Source organism: Phascolarctos cinereus, unplaced genomic scaffold, assembly GCF_003287225.1.
Source record: "Phascolarctos cinereus isolate Bilbo 61053 unplaced genomic scaffold, phaCin_HiC Scaffold_7;HRSCAF=346, whole genome shotgun sequence".
Taxonomy (NCBI): domain Eukaryota; kingdom Metazoa; phylum Chordata; class Mammalia; order Diprotodontia; family Phascolarctidae; genus Phascolarctos; species Phascolarctos cinereus.
Window position 1 is genome coordinate 180,541,155 of NW_027556180.1, and position 23,783 is coordinate 180,564,937.

At 39.6% G+C, this 23,783-nt stretch overlaps 1 protein-coding gene across 1 annotated transcript in view; it reads right to left on the reverse strand.

Annotated features, from left to right (window-relative positions):
* The window catches only part of SLC9A2 (solute carrier family 9 member A2), a 108,420-nt gene extending 87,560 nt beyond the window's left edge, over positions 1 to 20,860 (reverse strand). Inside the window, 2 exon segments of the mRNA XM_020987895.2 lie at positions 20,147 to 20,397; positions 20,399 to 20,860. Of these exon segments, the coding sequence (XP_020843554.2) occupies positions 20,147 to 20,397; positions 20,399 to 20,469 (322 nt within the window). The 5' untranslated portion in view covers positions 20,470 to 20,860.
* Positions 20,861 to 23,783: the final 2,923 nt, after the last annotated feature.

Below are 23,783 nucleotides of genomic sequence, written 5' to 3' on the forward strand. Positions count from 1 at the left end.
AAAGCCATAGACAAAAAGGCAAAAAAAATCAGTAAAAAAAAAAATGGTTCCCATGGTCCCAGGAGTTCCCTGCCAAAGTCTCAAAAACTTCCCACAGCTTAGTCTCAGATCAATCTACCCTGAGGGCAAAGATAACCCCCTTCCCAAAAGTTTACTGCCCCAGGTCTGCTTTCTTATTTGCAAAAGTCCTGATTGACTTGGTTTCCTCATTCCTATCATCAACCTGGATGACATGGAGAACCTAATACTTAAAAGAACCTTGTGACCCAAGTGTAACATCCCGAGATGGGACAGGCTATCCAAGGCAGCTCAGTTCCATCCATATCCCATACATGTGTACCACAATTAGGAGGCGGGACTGTCTGACCAGGTTAGGTATTCAATAGTCTGAGGGGGGCAAAAGAAATCTTCTGAATAGGTTTTGGTCAGGTACAGTTGGGAGACCCCTGAATATTGAGTGAACAATTATATATTCAATAACAACAGGCAACTCTAGTAATGAGTTATTTCCACACCCTAACATGGCTGATGCTACTCCCCAATCACCATGTCGAATTAGAAAATAAATGATTGTTACAAGCATTGTTTTTGTTTTAGGTCCTGATTGCTGTCTTAATCATTCCATTGTGACTTACAGGTATTTATTAGGTCTCTAAAATCTCCATTAAAACATCTGAATTCAGTGAGGTCATTGCTAATTGGCAAATCTGATCATTTCATAGGCTTACTTCTTCCCAAAGAGCTGATGAAAAAGTGAAATGAAGATATGGAGTTAATTGGAACTGGCATGATGGTTTTCCTTGCCAAAATATAGCATTGAAGTGATACTTGGGAGTTGAGGATAGCCTGTGGAAAAAAAAAATAGTCAGAGGAAACTGCAGCACTATCTGTTCATTCTGTTTCCCACCTTTTTATTTAGAATTATTCACAGTTTTAATTTTCTATAAGCTATTCTATCACTCTTGTACTGTTAAAAAAAAAAGTAAAGGTCCCTAATTAATGAAGTGCTTCCTGTTTGCCCCACTGCCTGTTCTCATAACTAGCTTAGGAATCCTAGCTATTTCCCTCCAAAGCATCCCCAATGCAGTTATCTAAATTGTGGCTTCTTCCATCCTAAGCTACTATGATATGTAAATTTCATTTGAAGGGAACAAGAAACATGTGTAAAAGGTAGAAGAGCTCCCCTCCACCTCCTCTTTTCAGTTCTCTCCAGCTATATTTTCAGAATCTGTGTCAGCCAATGGAAGAGATTCACCAAGTTTGGGTCAACTGAATTTTGCAACATTAGCTATCAGGTTTATAATGATTTTCATCTATGCCTGCCAAATGTTTCTCTATTCAGCCCCAGGTGAAGTTTCTTTTGGATCTCAAGCCCCATTTAGATAGCACATGGGCATTGTGTTCCTTACTTTATATGGCCATAACAGTCATACAAAGTGTAAAATAATTTTCCTCTGTCTTCAATGAGCCCTCATTTTTAAAATCATAGGACCATAAATCTATAGATGGAAGAGCCCTAAGAAATCTAACCCAATGCCCTCTTTTACATTTGAGGAAACTGAGACCTAGAGAAGTTAAAGGTCCTTGCCTAAGGTCACACAGGTTGCACAGATGTGGCAAAGTCAAGATTCAAACTCAGGTTCCATTCCTCAAACTCTCCTTCTGTAATCACGTCACCTCCAATCCAAGGCTATCTCTGGAGAACTTTAGGTGTCTTATTTTTCAAACACTGAAAAGTCACCCCTGAATACTATTCAGTCTGGACTGACTGTTCTTTCTTTACAACTCTATTATTGGAGTCTTTCTCCTCCTTCATGTTAAGTATAGCACAGCTGTCACTAATGAAACTCATTCTGAGTAAGCTGTTGTCAGCAGGTCCAAATCTCACACCTATAAAAGCAAGCTTAACAATACCCATGGAATTTTATAGAGCTTACAATTCATCTTGAGCTTTATGACATGGCACTATACTCCCTGTCCCCCACCAAAAGAAAAGTCATTGTTACTGATCTGAGTTCATTTAAATGTCCATCATATAACAGCACTGATTTCTAATTCTTGGAGCATGCTGTACCAATGGCTAATGAAGAAACACTTATATTTGACCTGAAAGGAATCAATCTCCATGGTGGTATGACTATGACAATCAGTTTGTTTCTTCCCTCTGCCCACTTACTGCCAACAAGGCTGAGATGGCAGACCAATGAAGGTACTTCACTTTTGATGAATCTATACTTATGCTGAGTCAGGGTTGACAATTATCCTGAATGACATTTGATAAGGTTTCTGCTTTACAACGACCTAGATTAAACACTAATTTCACATAAGTCAATAATTGAAAGCAACTTCCAGGCAACTCTCCTAAACTGGATTTTAATGCCTGGAGCCACAACATTTATTTTCAAGTTAGTGAAGGATTTACTCTTTTCTGGCAAAGTTGTCCTTAAATTATACAGATTATTTTATTTTTTTATTTTTTTATTTTTTGGGCAATTGCGGTTAAGTGACTTGCCCAGGGTCACACAGCTAGTAAGCGTGAAGTGTTTGGTCTGAGGCCAGATTTGAACTCCGTTCGTCCTGACTTCAGGGCCAGTACTCTATCCACTGCGCCACCTAGCTGCCCCCAATTATACAGATTCTTGAATGAGTCAGTGTTATGTACTAATTGGGCATGACAATCTCTATTTATAAATAGAATTTACTATTCACTTAAATGGAACAAAGCATGTTAATAACATCCATAACTCTCACCTAATTTATTTTTTTCAATGGAATGGATATCAGTGTATTATTTTACAGTAATCCGATTATGGCAGCTAGTTGGCACTGTGGACAGAATGCCTGGCCTGGAGTCAGGAAGATCTAAATTCAAATCTGACTTCAGACACTTACTAGCTGTTTGACTTGGGCAAGTCACTTAACCCTGTCTGCCTCATTTTCTTCACCTGTAAAATGAGCTGGAGAAGGAAATGGCAAACCACTCCAGTACCTTTGCTGAGAAAACACCAAAAGGGGTCACAAACAGTGGGACATGACTGAAATGATTGAACAACAGTCACCTGGTTATTCCCAAAAGGTAACATGCTAATATTTAAGGATAGAACAGAGGTTGTGTGGCATAGCAGGTACAGAGCTGGCCTTGGAAATAAAAAAACATGGGTTCAAGTCCTGACTCTGACTTTTATTTGGCTGTGTGACCCTCTGCAATTATTTCTTAATGTCCTAATCTGCATTTGTGAAGGTAGTTTTCTTAATCTAGGAGGCCACTGTACCAATGAAATCATAAGGTCTGTACCCAACCCCCAGAATAGAGTTCTGGTTCCTCAATAACAAAATAATAATTAATACTAATTGTCTTTAATTATATAATAACAATGAGAATCAATGAACTATGTGAACTGACATTCACATAGCACTCTTAAGGTTTGCAAAGTAACAACTCCATAAGGTTGGTAGTCCCATAGAATTCCTGGGGAAATACGTGATTTGGGCAGCATGGGAACTCCTGGTGTGAGAACGCTCTCCACCAATGCAACCTATCTGTGAGTGAATCCTGTGAAGAGATAATAAACCTGCTCAGAATCCCACAGTTTAGAACTATCAGGGCAGGATTTGAAGCTAGGTTTTCTTGATTCCAAGACTAACATGCTATCTACTACACCACATTGTACTAAGTTCTATACAGATATTATTATCCCCATTTTATAGATGAGGAAACTGAGGATCAAAGAGGGAGGTTATCTGGCATCCATAGCTGTCCACCATTACACTCCTCAAGCAGAGCACTATAAACTTGATTTGAAAGGAACCAGAAATTCTTCTCTATTGCCCACCACAGAATTTGAAACCCATGTCTCTCTTGATTCCAAGTGCAATGCTCTTCCTCTGCCACATGAGAAACTACTAGAGTTAAAGACGTCCACTTTTGCTGTATTTGTCTAAAACAGTCATCATGATCAAGGAAGTTTCAGTGAACAGAGACAACTGCTCCAAAAAAAGGTCTGCATCCATTCCTACTGTCTCAATAAGTTAGGTCATCAAAATCATCACGAGACTTATTTCGTATCAGAGAAATATTATGGCCTAATTAGGGTCCTGTTACTTAATAATGCTACCAGTTATATAGCATTTGATGATTTGCAAAGCACTTTACTCGTGTTATCTTACTTAATCCCTGCAACAAGCCTGTGAAGTAGGTGTTATTATTATTCCCTTACAGATGAAAAAAAAAACCCCAAGGCTCAGAAAATTTAAGTGACTTGCTCAGGGTCACAAGGCTAGCAAGCTGCCTTGGCAGGATGTGAACTCAGGTCTTCCTGATTTGAAGTTCAGCACCTTCCTCACTTGGCCACCTAGTTGAACTTGAAAGCGGAAGAGTTAAGTTCCTTTGATTTCCAGTTTAAGTTGCTGTCATCCTCTAAGAATTAGGAAAAATCACTAAACTTTGATCAGAGGTGTCTTAAAGACACTATGGATGTGTCTTCGGACTAATCACTTAACCACTGTGTGCCTCAGTTTCCTCATCTGTAAGAACAGAAATAATAATAGCACCTACCTTCCAGAGTTGTTTATGAGGATAAAATGAGATGATATTTGTAAATCCCTTTGCAAATATTAAAGTGCTATAAAAAAATGATAGCTATTATTAATAATAATAATAGACTAGTAAGTTGGTAACTGATTTACATAGTGAGAATCAACTAATTAATTATTGTAAAGGAATAAGCTCTTGTTTCACAGCTGTCAAGAACTGAATTTCTAAGGATTTTCATGGAAAAAAAAGTCTGACATTGGAGAGGGAAGGCAGTGGAAGACAGTAGTGAATTAGATGCCTTTCTAATTAAACATTTAGAATTGCAGAAACTGAAATGAATGAGACTTCAGGAAATCATGTGGTTCAACCCCTACTTGAGCATAAATTCTCTCTACAACATCCCATCAGACCACAAGGGATTTTATTCACTACGAGGAACAAACTGGGACCTAGCCACCATCTCTTCTATTATAATATCAACTATCCACAAATAGAACTATCTTTCTTTCTTCCTTCCAGTATTAATTCCCCTCAGCAGTTCCTTGATTATAGTAGGCACTTAATAAGTGTTTTTTGGACTGAACTGAATCATTCAGAAGTGATCAGTTCCCTTTTCTTACAAATACATAATGGCTAAATCAAATTGAACCTCCCATTCACAGCATTCTACGGTTCCCACCAATTATCCTTCCCAGCAGCACTTAAATGCATGAATCTCTCAGTCCAGCTCAGGTCACACTTCTCTGATCCTGTCAGGCAAACCTGCTTATTATCAAAACCCATAACTTAGCCAAACCTGAGTTCGAACTCATGCTCTTCTTTACGTACATGTATAATGCCCTGTTTCATATAATTACCATTCATATCACTTTCCTTCTTTGAAATATGGCTTATGATTCACCTCTTTTAAGAAAATTTCCCCCTGGCATAATGGTGTATACTGGTTACTAGAGAGGATGAGGGTGTTAGATTGCTTGAGCTTAGGAGTTCTGAACTGCTATAAAACTAAGGCTTATCGGGAGTAAAACCAGTGACTTGCTTGAGCTCTTCCCCCAAACCCTCCAAATACCTGTAAAAAATGGCTCTAAACAAATTCTAGAGCAGCAGAACCCAAAAAAAGACAGAGTGAGGGGCAGCTAGGTAGCTCAGTGGATAGAGCACCAGCCCTGGATTTGAGAGGACCTGGGTTCAAATCTGGCCTCAGACACATAACACTTACAAGCTGTGTGACCCTGGGCAAGTCACTTAACCTCACTGCCTAGCCAAAAACAAAACAAAAAAGACAGAGGGAAACAAATTTCCAGCCCAAGACAATCTGGATGGTTGATTGGAAAGGTCTATTGTGCCAGGCTGGGAGAGGAGCACAGCAGTTCAGCATGGGCCTCGCAGGCAAAGACCAGGCCTCAGTGACCCTGGAGCAGGCCTTAGCAGACTCAACCATGGGAAGCTGTGGCAGTTTCCAGACTTCTCAACCCACAAATGCCAAAGACAATTTAGAAGATCAGCAGGAAAGGTCTGTTCAACTGCAGTCAGAGAGGAGCTCAGTCCAGCCCCAGTCCTGGCACAGTCCTGGGGTGGCAGCTGCTTCTGGAGCTCTCAGCCCATAGACTGTGGTGGAATCAAGTAGCTAGTCAGAAGGGGATTGTAGGAATTTCTTTGCTGGTGCTGAGGCAGGATTCTCTTGCTTTGCCCGTGCTTGGATCTGGGTCACAGTTCTAGGTGGCAGTCCTGGGGTGAAGAGGAGTGCTGGCGTGGTGGAGCTTGTAGTGCTGGTGAAGATGGAATCCTCCTCACAGTTCCAAGGCAGAAAAGAGTGCTTGTGATCACTCACAGACCAGAGCCCAGGCAGGAAAAGGGGAAACACCTCGCCCTTAATCATACCACATTGGAAGAACTGAAAATTTACAAGTCCCGAAAAGTATCTCTGAAAACAGCTGCACAAAACCCCTAAAGCTTGGGACAGTATATTCTCCACACTAGAAGCAGACCCCTACCTTAACAAAGAATTTAAAACTTCAGTAATTGGCTGGGAACATGAGCAAACAGAGCAAAAGAAGTCAGACCATAGAACCTTACTTTGGTGACAAAGAAGATCAAAACATACAACCAGAAGAAGACAACAAAGTCAAAGCTCCTACATCCAAAGCCTCCAAGAAAAATATGAATTGGTCCCAGGCCATGGAAGAGCTCAAAAAGGATTATGAGAAGCAAGTAAGAGAAGTAGAGGAAAAACTGGGAAGAGAAATGAGAGTGATACAAGGAAATCACGAAAAACAAGTCTAAAGGAGACCCAAAAAAATACTGAAGAAAATAACACCTTAAAAATTAGCCTAATCCAAAGGGCAAAAGAACTCCAAAAAGCCAATGAGAAGAATGCCTTAAAAAGCAGAATTGGCCAAATGGAAAAGGAAGTCCAAAAGCTCACTGAAGAAAATGCTTCCTTAAAAATTAGAATGGAGCAAATGGAAGCTAGTGACTTTAAGAGAAATCAAGAAAATATAAAACAAAACCAAAAGAATGAAAAAATAGAAGAGAATGTGAAATATCTCATTGGAAAAACAACTGACTTGGAAAATAGATCCAGGAGAGATAATTCTAAAATTATTAGACTATCTGAAAGCCATGATCAAAAAAAGAGCCTAGACATCATCTTTCAAGAAATTGTCAAGGAAAACTGCCCTGATATTTTAGAACCAGAAGGTAAAATAGAAATGGAAAGAATCCACCAATCACCTCCCGAAAGAGATCCCCAAAGGAAAACTCCTAGGAATAATGTAACCAAATTCCAGAGTTCCCAGGTCAAGGAGAAAATATTGTAAGCAGCCAAAAAGAAACAGTTCAAGTATTGTGGAAACACAGTCAGGATAACACAGGATTTAGCAGCTTCTACATTAAGGAACCAGAGGGCTTGGAATAGAATATTCCAGAGGTCAGAGGAGATAGGATTACAACCAAGAATCACTTACCTAGCAAAACTGAATGTAAAAATCCTTCAAGGGAAAAAATGGATATTCAGTGAAATAGAAGACTTCCAAGCATTCTTGATGAAAAGACTAGAGCTGAATAGAAAATTTGACTTTTAAATATAAGACTCAAGAGAAGCATGTAAAGCTAAACAGGAAAGAGAAATCATAAGAGACTTATTAAGTTGATCTGTTTACATTCCTACATGGAAAGATGACATCTGTAACTCATAAGACCTTCATCAGTGTTAGGGTAGTTGGAGGGGGGAAAAAAATTATATTTAAGACTAAGGCTTATCAGCGTTGACAATAAGTCTCACACCAATATGGTAAGCCTCCCAGAAGTAGAGGTGGGAGAGGATTGGGTTGCCTAAGGAAGTCAAAATTTTTATGCTAATCAGCAGTAGGATCAAACACCCAAGTGGATAATGCACTGAGAAAGACAGGAAGAATCAATGTCAAAACAAAAACAAACAAAAAAAATTTCCTTCACTAATCTCATCTTGTTCAATATTCCCTGTTACTCCAGAAAACCTGTTAGCAACCATGTCTGTCTCTCTCTGTTCAGCTGCAACTGAGCACAATTTTTTAATCATACCTTACATAATCATAGTGCTTTATACTTTTCCAAGTGCTTTTACATCCATCATCTCATAGAACTCACGATAGCCCTTTGATTGCTCCTAAATTTGCTATGGCCTACAAAAATGCTTCATGAGTCACCTTAGCAAGAGCAAGAGAAAAGTGACAGACAATGTGCTCCATCAGTGCCTATCAGGCAGATATCAGTAATATCAAGAAAACTAGAGGAAGGCTTCCCAAACACACTGGTCAGAGCATGTATGATATATTTAAAACAGGATATGAGGGAGAAGCCTCCCATGGGCTAGGAAGGCATGGAGAAGTTGTGAAGATGTACATTGTTGGAGGAAATACCTCTAAGAGATCACAGGTCTATTAATCCTGGAGTGTACAAATATATTTATAAATAGGCTCATAGTGATCACTATTTTCCTTTTGAAGTGCTTACAAACTTCCATACTTCAGTGGATCTATGATCTCATTGATGAGTACTTCTTTCACATGTGCAAATCTCAACTTATCTATACCTTCCCATCCTATATTATTACCCCATGCCCTCCCATAGGTTTTTCATTAAACATCTACTCAAAGCACTGGAGACATTCCTATAAGCGTCGTTCATCGTTCAGTCATTCAGTTGTGTCAGATTCTTGTTGGTTATTTGTTGAATTAACAGGATTATTTCAATTGGCATTTCCTTTGCTACAAGTATGTGAGCTCTTATGTGGTGCAGACTATATTCCTTTTAAGTCTCAACAACAGCAGTGGTAAAGTAGTGTTAATGACGGACTGGCTGGTATAAAGGCTGGGTACACTTGTTTTATAGAATTCATTCAATATCTTCCACTGAGAATAACCAAAGTATCATCCTTTAAGGCTGCAACCACAACAGAGTACAGTACATGGGAAACTCTGTTGGACCTGAAGGCTCTTTCCTTGGTGGAAAGAGCATTGGCTTTGGAGCCAGATGAACTGGGTTGAACTTTTGCCTCTAATGCTCACTATCTGTGTGATGCTGGGTAAGCCATTCAATCTCCATGGACTTCCATTTTCTTTCTTGTAGTAGTAGTAGGAAGAGGAGGAGCAAGAGGAAGAGTAATGAATATAACTAACATTTATATATGAAAGGCAATGTGGCAGAGTAAATAAAATACCAAACTTGGAATCAGGTGGATATGGGTTCAAATTCTGCCTCAGACACTTACTAGATGTATGACCCTGTATCACTTAACTTCTTTGTGTGTCAGTTTTCATAGATGTACAATGAAAGGACTGCATTAAATATTAAATTCCTTTCATTTATAAACCTAGGATCCTATCATATAGTTTTACATGTGTATATGATTTCATTTGGCCCCCACAACAACCCTCCAGGACTGTTGTTGTTCAGTTGTTTCAGTCATGTCCGACTCTCCATGATCCCATTTGGCATTTTCTTAGCAGAGATACTATAATGTTTTGCCATTTCCTTCTCCAGCTCATTTTACGGATAAGGAAACCAAGGCAAACAGGGTTAAGTGACTTGCCCAGGTCACACAGCTGGTGAGTGTCTGATACCCTATAAAGTAAGTGTTATTTGTCATTATTACCATTTTACAGATGAAGAAACCACGGATCAAAGAAGTCCTTGCCCTGGGTCACACAGCTATTAAGTTCAGAAGAAGAATTTAAGCTCAGGTCTTCCTTATTTCAAGTCCAGAGCTCTGTCACCTAAGCTGTGTTGGCTCTCTGTAAAATGGAGAAGTTGGACCAGATGATTTGGGAGGTCCCTTCTCGTTCTAGATTTATGGTCCTTGTCCAATGACTCTATGAATCACTCCTTAGACATTTACTAGCTGTGTGATCAGGGGTAAGTAATTTAACATTTTGCAAATCTTAAAATTTTATGTAGGGAGCAACAAGGTAGCACAGTGGATAGAGTGCTGGGCCTGGAGTCAGGAACGACTCATCTTCCTGAGTTCAAATCTGTTCTCTGACACTAGCTGGCTAACTCTAGGCAAGTTACTTAACACTGTTTGCCTCAGTTCCTCATCTGTAAAATGAGCTAGAAAAGGAAATGGCAAACTACTCAAGCATCTTTGCCAAGAAAACCCCAAATGGGGTCACAAAGAGTCAGACACCACCGAAATGACTGAACAACAACAAAGTTCTATGTAAAATGAAATTATTTTGACAGAATGCCAACAGGTACTTTCCAGTGCTAATTAAAAGGGAATAAGTACTAATCCTTGATAAGAGGAATTAGCCAGGCTAGGTCAAAATTTTACCTTTGAGCTTTCAACAAAAGAAAACTAAGGTCAGTCATGTAGTAACAGAATGAGGACTCTTTCTGTCTTTCTGGCCTTATTTCCCATTACTTCTCTTCATCTACTCTTTGATCCACTAAAACTAGAGACTTGCCATTTTTTAAAACAGCTCCACATTTTGCTGCTTCCTTTTACTTATAATGTTCCCACTACTCGGTATAAAATCCCCCTGCCCAATACTTCTCTCTATACCTATCTGAAATCCTATCCATCCTTCAAGGTCCCAATGTGCCATCCACAAAACTTCCCTGATTTCTCCTTTTGCAACCTCGGTGTCATCCTCAGCCTCTCACTCTCTCTAATCCCTCATATCCAACCTGCTGCCAAGTCCAGTCGATTCTATCTTCACAGTATCTCTTTTATCTATCTCCTCTTCTCTGATACTGCCACCACCCTGGTACTTAGTACAGTCCCTTGAACATAATACATCCTTAATAAAAGCTTCTTGACTTGACTTGATTTGATGCAGGCCTTTATATTCTCACACTTGGATTGGCCTTCTGGTTGGTCTCCCTGCCTCAAGATTCTCCTCAATTCAGTCCATTTCCACTTAGCCAACAAAGAGATTTTCTACAGGTCTGACCATGTCACTTTCCCTCAATTCCCCCCATAAATAAACTCCAGTGGCTCCTTATTGCCTCCAGGATCAAATATAAAAATTCTCTTTGGCTTTTAAAGCCCTTTATAACCTGCCCCCTTCCTATCCAACTTCATACATTTCAACCCTATCTTCATACTCTGTGATCTAGTGACACTGGTCTCCCAGCTATTCCTTGCACAAGATAATACATCTCCAAACTGTTCATTTTCACTGGCTTCCCCCCAATCCAAGAATGTTCTTCATCCTCATCACCCTTCCTTGGCTTCTGTGGCTTCCTTCAAGTTTCAGATAATATTACCTTCTGCAAAAAGCCTTTCCCACTCCCCCTTCATGAGTGTGCCTTACCTCTGAGATTACCTCCAATTTATTATATATATATATATATATATATATATATATATATATATATATATATACATATATACATATATATGTGTGTGTGTGTATATATCTATATCTATATCTATATCGATAGATAGATAGATAGATAGATAGATAGATAGATAGATAGATAGATAGATAGATATCTTGTTTTAATGCAGACTTTCCCACTAAAATGAGAGCTCCTTGAACGCAGAATTTTTTTTTCTTTTCTGTGTGTCCCTAGTATTTAGTTTGGTGCTAGCAATGTAATAAGTGCTTAATAACAGCTAATTTTCATATGGATGGTAAAAGTTTACAAAGCACTTTACAAATGGATCTCATTTTATCCTCACAACAACCACAGGAGGTAGGTACTATTATTACCCTCTTTCTTAGAGGTGAGGAAACTGAGACAGACGAGGTTAAATGACTTGCCCAAGGTCACATTGCTAGCAAGTGTCTAGGGCCATATTTGAACTCAGGTCTTTCTGATTCCAAATCCAGCACTTGGCCACCTTTAATAAATTTTTGTTGACTGATCCTATTCTCCCTCTGTGAACTCTCAGTATAACTTTTGTTCAAAATTATACCTTGTAATACAGTTATCAATAGGAATGTTTTAACTCTCCTACCGAAATACAAGCTCCTTGAGGGCAATAATTTTGTCTTATTCAATTTTAAAATGAGCTTTGAAGAGAGCTAGGGATTCTATGAGTTGGAAATGAAGTGGTTGCTCATTCTAGACATTTGAGACCTGTGAAAACGGATGGAGATGGGACATGGAATGCTATGTATAGAATATAGCAAGCAGGAAAGTTTAGCTGGGAAGTGGGTGGAGGGGAGTACATTAAAGAATGCAATATGTGATGTGTCTGGAAAGGTAGACTGGAGACAGATAATGGAGAGCTTTAAAAACCAAAGGAATTTGTAGCAATATAAAGTAATGGAGCTTCTTAAGCATAGGTGTGCCATGATCACAGCTGTGCTTTAGGAATATTAACGTGACAGCTATATAAACAAGAAATCGGAGAGGGAGAGCGTGGAAGCAGAAAAACTAATTAGGAGATTGTTAGAAAAGTCCAGGAAAGGTGAGATGAAAACCTGAACTAAGGTGGCGGTTGTGTGAATGGAGGGAAGGAGACTAATTAAACGTATTTTGTGGAAGCAGAAACAATAAGACTTGGGAAGTGATAAGATGTAAAGCATAAAAGAGATGGAAGGGTATTGGAGGACTCTGAGGCTGGAAACCCACACAACTGGAAAGATGGTGGCACCTTCAACAGAAATAAATAAGTAATGAAGAGGGTAAGGTTTGAGGAGAAAAGAAAATGAGTTCTGTTTTAGACATGCTGAGTTTGAGATACTTATAAGGTACATAAAGTGGAAGATTTATGATAAACAGTTGTTATGAGTGTTTGAAACTCGGAGAAAGAGCGTGATTTCATAGACAGATTTGAGAGTCTTATGTACAGAGGTGAGAGGGGAAGTAAAGGGAATATCAAGAGACTATAGACAGAAAAGAAGAGATGGCCCAGAATCGAACTCCAGAATACACCTAGGCACACAAGGAAATTTACCCCACTAATAGAATATTGAGGCAGGGTGGCCTATCAGATAGAGAGCTGGCCTTGGAATCAGGATAACTTTGATTCAAGTCCTCCCTCTAACTGTGGGGCCTTGTGCAAATCATACAACTTTACCCCAAGCAACTTTCTTAAGACTGAAAGTTGCACAGCCTATAATGATCTACATAGGAGGAGTTCCCTCATTGAGATTCCCTCTATCAAAGAAATCACAGTTTCCCCCCCTTCTGAAATAGAATGTTGTTATTATTTACATCATTAACAGCAGCGATGATATTTTTATTATCCAGGTTGTCTATCAATCAGTTAATAACATTTATTGAGGGCTGAAGATTTGCAGAGAGGACGGAGGACATGGTTATTGCCATAGAATAGTTCAAAGGCTTATGGGAGAAGACAAGTAAAGGCGGTAAAGATGTTGATAACAATGATGACAGTGACAATGATGGTGAAAATAACAAAGGCAGTGTGGTACACTAGAAATAGCAGTAGACTTAGAATCACAAAATCTGTTTCTCAGACCCAGCTCTGCCATTTTTAGCTGTGAGACAGTAACAATTCTCTGTGATTCAGTTTCCTTATGAATAAAATGGAAATCATCATACCTACTCTGCTTCATTCAGAGGGTTCTAAATATCAAATATTAGATAATGTATATGAAAGGTTATATAACTGTGAGTTATGGTTATATGAATGAAGCCTCTTATTTGGATAGCTCCTTTAGCTTTCCCCAATTATTTTCATACATACACATATGTTTATATGTATGTGTGTGTGTATCTATATAGATATAGATATAGACATACACATATGTGTATATATATATAGGCACATATATTTATGCTCATATATACACATACATTATGTACACACATAAACTATGTATACACATGTATATATGTATGTGTGTGCATATCTATGTTTACATACATATATATATATATATATATATATATATATATATATAATCTTCAAAACACAGAAGATAAGTTGGACAGGTACATGCCTATTTTTACAACTAAAGAAAGTGAGGTGCAGAGAGGTTAATGAATTTAGCCAAGGTAAAATAAATAAATTAATGATCCAGTTGAAATTAGAAACTGAGGCTTCCCTTCGGATCCAGTGATTTTTTCCCCCCAAAGCTTGACCATTCACTCTAAAGATTAGTAAGGTACCTTGTTATTTCTCCAATTGCAAGAATATGGCCGAATAAAACAGGGAGAATCATCTCCACCTCTGCTCACAAGATTAAAGAAGTGGCTCTTTAAGAATTATTGTGTCATATACATAGCAGAACCAGACCGCTTGGATTTACTTTTATCATTAGTTATGAAGGATCTTACCTGATACCCTATGAATATTAATATATTTTAAAGAAAAAGATATTAGGAAGATACCACATAAATTTTCATAATTATCACTGCCCACAAAAAAGAGCTACATCAAGCAGTTCTATGACCACATCTCATTCTTATTCATCATTTAAATTTGCATTTTAATTAAAAGCATAAAATGACAGATCTAGAAAAACTCTGTCTTACACATCATCTAGTACAACCTACTAATTTTATAAATATGTATTTAAAATGCAGACGTTTTAAAATTCAGAGAGCTTATAAGACATGTCCAAGCTTACATAGGTGGTTAGTGTTAGGCTCAGGCTCAGAACTCAGAGCTTTCTGACTCCTACCAATGATCTTTGCAGACCCCACCTGATCAAGAGCAATTGTACCTCCTCTTTGGTTCTCCCTTTTTTCCCTCTACGTAATCAACATCCTCCATATTTCTGTTGTCCTTAGCTTTTCTCACCAATTCAACTTGAGCTTTACTATTTGGGGCACTATTCTCCATCATAAATTCTAACATAAAGTAGTCCCTTTCCCTCAAGTTTTCCATCATTTCCTTATTGGTGAGTATCAATAGAATTCCCCATTTTGATTCTCCCATCTTTCAAAGGGGTAATTAACATGAGAGCAAATCAAAGAACTATTAGCTGCTGTGCTTTAAAGAAGAGAACCCTAGCAGATGTCTGGATAATTGAAGTCTCCCATCACTGCTATTGTATAACTTTGCACCAGGCTTGTGATTTGTTCATGATTTGTCATCATCTGTTTCTTCTTTCTGTCAAGGTGGTCTATAATATATATTCCATTGACAATATCATTATAATTGTTGCCTCCATTGATCTTTAGCCAAATATTCTCCACCACTTTTCCCCATCCTAGTTCTTGGATTACCTCATGCAAGTATATCTCTTTCATACACAATATTACCCCACCTCCACCCCCTTCCACACACACTGTATTGATACTGTTTTCTTTTAAATGAAGTGTTCAATTTTAATCCAGTTTGAATAAAGTATCCCTCTTCTAGGAGAGAAATCAGCCTACACTTTACAAACAAAAGTTCAAATTATCTAACTCAAAGCAGTTATAATACAGAAAACTCTTGCATAACGTCTCCAAAGAAAACTGTATGCTTAAACAATTTTAACTCTAATAATTAAGAGTGATGTAAACTAAAATGAGAAGTAAAAAGGCAGCCTGCTTCAGAGTGGATAGCAGGCTGCCCTTAGAGTCAAGAAGATACGAGTTCAAGTGTTTGTATTAATATATCTTGGATGTGTGAGCTTGGAAAAGGCATTCAACATCTAAGTACCCTCCGAGGTGAAAGTTAGAGAGTAGATGCTGATCTAACAGAAGGGAGAATTTTCTTAACAGGAATTACCTATACCAATAAAATCTCAGATCTAGTGAATCATCGAAGCAGTAGCACCACCACATTAAAAAATATTTAGAAGGGAAGATGAGTTAATAGATTAAATTAACAAAATGAGATTTCTTTCCTGGCAAAGATTTTTTAAAATTTTCAGAGATTTCTAAATCCATTATCACTGACCTTGTAAGTGCAAAGTTTAATTCTGCATAGTGTTTACAAGGAAAATTGGTGTCATTTTTATATGAAAACTACAGATGATGCTTATATTCAAGCTTTTTCAATCCACACAGGATCACAGATTTAAAGCTGAAAGGAGCCTTAGAAGTCTTTTATTTTGCAAAGGAGGAAATTGAGGTCCAAATATATTAATGACCTGCCAGAGATCACACATGTCTGAGGCAGCATTTGAATCTAGTCCTCAGGACTCCAAGTCCAGTACTCTATCGACTATTCAATGTATTCTTAAATAGGAAATATATTTTGCCAGAAGACAAAACAACTCAAAATAAAGATGTACCATTCCATTTCCCCCCCAGAAATATACTCCACTGTCTTAGGAAGGCATGAATAGTGATCTTTCAAATAGTATGCTGAGTTGAACTTCAGAATACTGACAGAAGGCATTATTCAAACTTAACAAAAAAACACGTTTGGGCTTTGAAGTCATTCTCTTACCACAGGATCACTGAACTATAACGAGAAGGGAATTCCCACCCCACTCCAATACGCCCCTCATTTTAGAAATGAGGAAAACATGGTCTAAGAAGGTTCAATGCCTTGTCCAAGGTCAGATAGATAATAAACATCAGAGGTACATTTGAACTCAGGTGTTCAACTCTAGAGCTAATATTCTTTCTGCAGTATCATACTGCCTTTCTTTGGACAAATGAGCTCCATAACAGACACAGTTTTCAACACGTCACCTATTAATACTTCAGTTCTCTCATGTTTTCAAAGGACATTTAAGTTCCAGCACATCACATCACATATGACAAAGGTATCCAAAACACTCTCTTTACAATTTTACAACTCTGAGATATTGCAGATAGGTGGCGCAGTGGATAGAGCACCCAGACTGGAATCAAGAAGACCCATCTTCCTGAATTCATATCTGGCCTTGGACACTTACTAGTTGTGTTGATCCTGCGTAAATTACTTAACTCTGTTTGCCTCAGTTTCCTCATCTGTAAACTGAGCTGGAGAAGGAAACAGCAGATCACTACAGTATCTTTGCCAAGAAATCCCCAAATGGGATCATAAAGAGTTGGACTGATACAACTGATCTAAGTGCTTTACAAATATTATCTCATTCAATTTCACAACAACCCTCAGATGGAGATGCTGTTATTATCCCCATTTTGTACTTAGGGAAACTGGGGCAATCAGAGCTTAAATGAAGTCACACAGCTTGTAAATTTCTGAGTCTGGATTTGAACTCAGGTCTTCCTAATTATGGGGCCAGCACTCTAGCTGCTGTGCCATCTAGTTACTTCAAGTCAATTCAAGTACTTTTGCCCCTATTTACAGCTAAGGAAACTGTGACTAAGAGAAGTTAATTGACTTGTCCAACATTTCACTCTAGTAGGAGATAGAATTGGCATTTGAACCTGGTATTTTGCCCCTAAATCACTTTAACATAAAAAAGAGATTAAGCATGTACTAGTGATTTATAGTTGCTGTTCATCCTTGGTTCTACAAGAAGACCAATGACATCAGGAGAGTGAGTAGTGAACTGTATGAATCTAAAGAGTCAAGCTACCCTCCTAGCACCAAGCCACCCTCAATAGTTGAACTTACAAAACCTTCAAAATATGGGAGAATTAGGCTGTATCTGGTTCAACTCTAGAAATAACAGCTTGTCCAGTCATCATGAGAACCTAAACATAGACTCTAAATGACTGGGTGAATGATTTGAGTGGGTAGCAGAGACATCCCACAGTGCTAGGGTGGTCCTGCTTAAAACCATTCAGAAAGTTCAGAAATGTTCTGTATTCCACTGAGGGCATCTCCATGACGTCAGGGGCTCAGCTCTGGGCAGAGCTGTAGCAGAAGTGGACTTGGCTATTGTTAGGCAGGACAGGGAGAGATACCTGAGAGATTCTGCCTCTCTGCCTTCAGAATTACCCTCTGTTCCTGGAGCTCAAGGCCCCTCACTCAACTCCCTGACAAGTCCCAACTCAGCTGCCAAGAACTCCTTTGAGAGGACTGAATATCCCCTGTGGCCAATTTTCTTTTAAGATTCAGGGGTAGAGAGGAGGAACGAAATGAGTTACAAATTTAAGGCAAGTCAGATATGGGAAACTGGTGGTACAACAAATATATAACTTGGGAAAGAAAAAAAATGAAAGATATAGTGACGTGCACTAATACAAATATTAGCAAAGTACTTAAAAAAAACAAGAAGCATCTCCATGTAGTTGGGCTCACAGAAATCAGGATGACCCCTACTTCTGACATAACTACCTTGATGACCCTAGGCATGTTACTTAATCTCTCATTGCTTCAGGGAAATCTCTAAGATTGAATATTAACGATGAGTTGCTGATTTGTATAAGTGAAGGAAGTCTCCACACTGGGACATTTTTTCTCAGATGAAATCAACACTGTTACTATTGCCTATTTTAATAAACAAGATACATAACAAAAGAGAAAATACCAAGAAAGTAAAATCCAAGAGGGAAAAAAATATCAGGCAAGCCCAAGGAGCTAGGTCACAGAGCAAAAAGGCTTGAAGAAGGTTGGGATAAATAGAGAACTAAGAAAAACCTCAGAAAATATAGGGAAAGGTTCAAGATGGAAATATAAACAAGAAGTAATGGAAACACTGGAATAAGGAGAACCCAAGCCAGAAAAGGCAGAGGGACAAATAAGAAATGGCAGGTGTATAGAGACTGGTGCTCCTTAAGCCTACACACATTCACATAATTTCTAATAATGTATATATTTGGCAAGTGGGGGAAGTATTTAGTCTATCATGTAGTATTTTCCAAAGAATTAAAAAGCAGTCAACTAGTAACAATACTACCACACAACCAATAACTTACCACAGTGATATATCTCTCCACTAATGGCCTCTCTTCTGAAACTCTTTCAGTTTCCTCTTATCCCAACAGAAAACAATGATAGATTTATGTATCTAGAAAAGATACTCACAGGCCTTCTCCTAGTCCAACCTTTTCACTTCACAAATGAGGAAGAGAAGGTCAAGAGAAGTTAACTCACCTAACTGTCTAAAGTCACACAGGTAACCAAGGTCAGAATCAAGGTTTCAGCCCAAAGTTCTGGATATAACACTATAATAAGACCTCATTTGTATAGTACTGGAAGATTTACTTATCTTAAAATCAGAGTTGTTAAGAGACTGAATCAAACCCCTCTCATTTTTCTGATGAGGAAACTGAGGCCCCAGGAGGTTAATTGACCTGTAGAAGTTTACAGAACTGATAACCATCTGACATGGGATTTGAAGAGAGGTCTTCCTGAATCCAATTTCCGTGCCTTATCCACTGCCCTCATAATAATCCTATAAAGTAGGAAGCACAGGTGTTATAATTTCCCCCCATATTACTGATGACTGAGGTTAAATTACTTACCCAGGGTCATACTGGCTACCTGTCAGAACTGGGGCTTTTAAGTTCTGCTCTCAAATCAGTATTCTTTCCACTTCACTATACTGGAAATAATATTTGCCAATTTATCTTATATCAGTTAAAGCAAAATTAAAAGGCATAATTGAAAGTAAAATGATTATGTATTCAACAAATTATTAGACATTTTTTTAAATGATGGTGACAAAATTCTGTAGTCACTCCTTCCTAAGGAGACTTAAAGGTTTATTGCCCAGGTTAGTAAAAGCTAAAATAAGTGCAGCTTCCTCGGATCACCTCTCTGAAAGCGCCCTAATGAAGTGTTGGCTTCAGAGAAGAGGGAGTAAGAGTTCATTTTCATTTGCACAGTTTCTGTGTCACTGGTACCTTTCCATGCATTTCATTAATCGCCCACAGCAGGTACCATGTTACCTCTTCTCAGGCCATCAGGTTTAAAAAATTTAACTCAAGTGCTTTTCCTTCAAGTAACACTGATAAAATGCAGCCCACTTATTCGACCTTCAAAGAAACAGCTACATGTTTTTGAGTCAGCTTTACTTTCAGATCTTTTTTGTTTTTTGTTTGTTTGTTTTCAAGACAGAATTAACTAATGACCTATATTTTATACGATTTTGTCTTTATCTGCCTCCACTCTTGCACGTAATACCAAAGTTTAAAAAAAAAACTGCTCTGGCTTTATGTTCCTTTCTCACACAATGAGGCTCCCATATCTGTTACAGTTACTTTAAGGGGAGATAGGAGCAGCCTCTTCCACCCACACACCTTCGCGCAGCACCCCTGACTCCCAGCCACTCGATTAGTGTCCTCTTCCGCATTCCCCCTCCATTCCCCAACCTGGCTATCCAGCCTTTCTCCAACGATCCCCACCAGGGGGACCAAGTCACTCACCGATCTTGGCCAAGGAAGCCAGCAGTATCCAGAGGGTAATCTCGAAGGGAATCTGCACATGGGGATAATCCAGGGTAAACACTGGTAGCCGGCTCTCCTCGAAGGGGGTCGTTCCCGGAGCCACCACGCTCCCGGGGCCGGCGGGGACCGCACTGGTCCCCATCACCCCCGGGGCGGTGAGCAGGTTTTCCGAGAAGGCAGAGGCTGGGCCGGCCACCTGCAGCAGCAGCAATAGAAGCAGCGGCAGCGGGCAGCAGCAGCAGCGGAGGCGGTGCCGGTGGCGGAGGCGCCCGGAGGCTCCGCCCGATGACCCCGGGGTCCATCAGTGTCCAGCCCGTGTGACAGCAGGGAGGCTCGCCGCTCTCTCAGCTGTGCGTCTTAGCGCACCGCAGCCGGGCAGCCTGTGTGCATGAGGCCCCAAGGACTCCTAACGCTGAGTTCCAGGGGAAGCCACCTGCTGCTGCCGCCGGGCGCTGCTGCCACCTTGGAGGTGGCCACCTCCACTGGCCGTTCTTCCTTGGCCCACCGTGCCTGAAAAAATCCCCGCTTGGGGCTGAGCAACTGAGACGATCTTGCCTCCGCGTACCCTGGGAGCACAGACTGAGGGATGAAGGAAAATTTCTCACCCGCCCTCTACCTCCAGTCGCCGCCCTCTCGGTGCAAGACCCATGCCTTCTACTCAGCGGATTCTGGGCTACGTTCAGATCAAGTCATTCGCTACCCTTGCCAGTATCTCCAGCGGTCAGAAAGGGGGGTAGGGTGGGGGAGGAGGGAGCGGCGGAGAGAGAGAAGGGGCGGGGAGCCAGCGCTGCGCCTCCACAGCAGGCAGAGGAGTTTGGGCTGCGCACCAACACGGAGACTGGACAGAGGCGGAGCGGGGGCGAGGAGACCCCCACCGGTCACCGCAACATGCACCTGCTGTACCGCGCCCCCACTGCTACTGGCTCACGGCGATTTAGTCTGGAGTATCGGGCTGCAGTGAAATTAATTGACCTCGACCTCGGAAGCTCACACTCTGTGCACACTGTGCTCTGTGTGTGTACAGTTGTCTCATTTCTAATCCTTGCCTCCAACAACACATATGCGCGCGCGCACCACCACCGCCACCACACCACCACACCATTAGCAAAGGAGTCCGTAGGTGGAAGAAATCGAGCTTATCTTTCTGTCTCTGTAACCAGTCTCTGTCTCCAGGAAAAGCTGAGGAAGAACCTAGCTAAGGAATTGCTATGAGTCAGACCACAGGTGTCTCTGTCTCTACCTCTATTTCTCTCTCTCCAGCCCTGTATCTGTGTCTCTGCCCTGTCGTCTTTCTGTCTCTCTCTCTTTGCTTCCTCTCCTGAGGAAAATTCACTCTCACCTGGCCCTCCCTCGCAGGGAGAAGGCAGCCTTGGGCTGCCCACAGCCCAAGTCTGTGTTTAGTAAATTCAGATACAGTGAAAAAAGAAAATGTGTGATAAAAAGGCTTTACAGCTTCTAAGTAGAAAGACTGGATACAACCACGTTAAAACTATTCAGGCTAGAATGTGATACACTAAACTGACTGAGAATTACAGGGTATTTTAGGAAAACATTTCTTCCCTGTGAAATTTAACAAGGAAGCCACAACATATGTTCTCAATCCGAACAACAAATCTCTAAACTGAACTCAGTATCCTCTAGTCTCCCACTGTTCTTTGCTCCTTTTTCTTTTTTCTCTTCTACTTCTTTTCTTGAATATTAAAACCAATTTCACCTTTTTTTTCTCCCCCACACATCAACAGATCTCTTCCAAACTTCCCCCTCCCCCACTACAATAGACATGAAAAGAAATTTGCTTTGTTTTTAGTATAAAAGATTTTGGATTCCAATGTAGAAATGCCAGTTTTAAATATTGGAATAACTTTTATGTGAAAGTTCCATTATAATCAATTCATGCAAAACTGGTGATTTGGCTCATTGAAATCTAAATTTGTCTTTGCACAACAGTAATGTTAGAAGTTCTACTGACACAGATCATTCCTTGTTAGTAAATAAAAGGAAGAACTGATTTGATAGTAGAAATATCTTGCAGAGTTAGCTTCATATTTGGGGGGAAAAGCCAGTCCTTTGAACCACAAATATTAATAAGGACTGAGGAAGGATACAACCATAACCACTTGGTGAATTAGGTAAATAGCACTATTTTACAGATAAAGAAACTGAGGTTGAGAAAGAATAATGATGACAAATGGATAGTAAATGTCTGAAGCATGATCTGAATCCAAGTATTCCTGTCTCTGGTCTAGCACAAGATCTACCATGCTATTCAGATGTTGCAAATAAGATTAAGCTGCAAAAAGACCCCCTTACACTTCAATAAAAGTAGAACATCTCATAACTGTTTCTTTGATCATGCCAAACTGAAGTAGATGTATAGTAAATATAAATTAATTTATGTTCAATTGTTCAGTGAAATAATTTATTATTTAGTACTTAAATACTAAGAGTTTTATGGCAGTATAAAATGGAATAATATATTCATTTGATTCAATAAATATTTAATAAGTGCTTACTACACACAAAACACTGTGCTGGACCCAGTACACATAAAGATTAAAAAAAAAACCCAAGTGCTTGCCCTCAAGGAGCTTACAGTCTAATGGGAATGAGGTAGGATGAGGCACATAAATAGATTAGTATGATACAATGTTAAGATATGACAAGGACAAAGAAGTTTCCACTCAAGTACTCTAAGATAATTTGAATAAGAACATTCATCTGGGATGTTATAAAAAGTTTCTTGGGAAAGGTGCCTCAGTTTCCTTAGCTGTAAAATAAGCTGGAGAAGAAAATGGCAAACCACACCAGTATCTTTGCCAAGAAAATCCCAAATGGGATCATGAAGAGTCAGACACAACTAAATAAACATGGGAAAGTTGTTACTTCAATGGGCCTTTCGAGGAAGAAAAAGATTTTAACAGGTGGAGGGAATGTGTTTTAACCATGGAAATAGCTCCTTAGAATATAAAATACACAGAGGAGTAAAAAGACATCAGGATGTTATGGGAGAGTAGCTAATATTCCAGCTTAGCAGGAATAGAGGTTTTGAAGAACAATATGAACTAATACTGGAAGGATCAGCTTGAAATCGATTCCTTAATTAATAGAGTAAAGAATTTATACCAGACAAGATGTGTATGTAAAGTAGTTTGTAAAATCATAAAGCATTATTATAAATATCAGCTATTGTTATTTTGTCCTGGAGTTGGTAAGGAGCCACTGTCTATGCATCAGAAAAATTACTTCAACAGCTGTGAGGAAGAAAAGAGATGATGGAAGGAAAGGGAGAACACAGGATTCCTTTACAACAATCCAGGAAAGAGGTAGTAGGGACTTGAATGATAGTTATGGTAGTGTTGAATGGGGTGACTGGATGGGTGAGATGAGGATAACACATTCTAAGGCAGCAGAACCCACAAAAAGACAGAGTGAAACAAATTTCCAGCCCAAGACAACCTGGATGATCGATCAGAAAGGTGTTTCGTGCTGGGCTGGAAGTGGAGCACAGTGCGGTGTGGGCACGCAGGCCGCAGCGAACCTGGAGCAGGACTCAGAGAACTGAATCACGGGTAGCTGTGGTGACTTCCAGACTCCTCAATCCACGAATGCCAAAGAA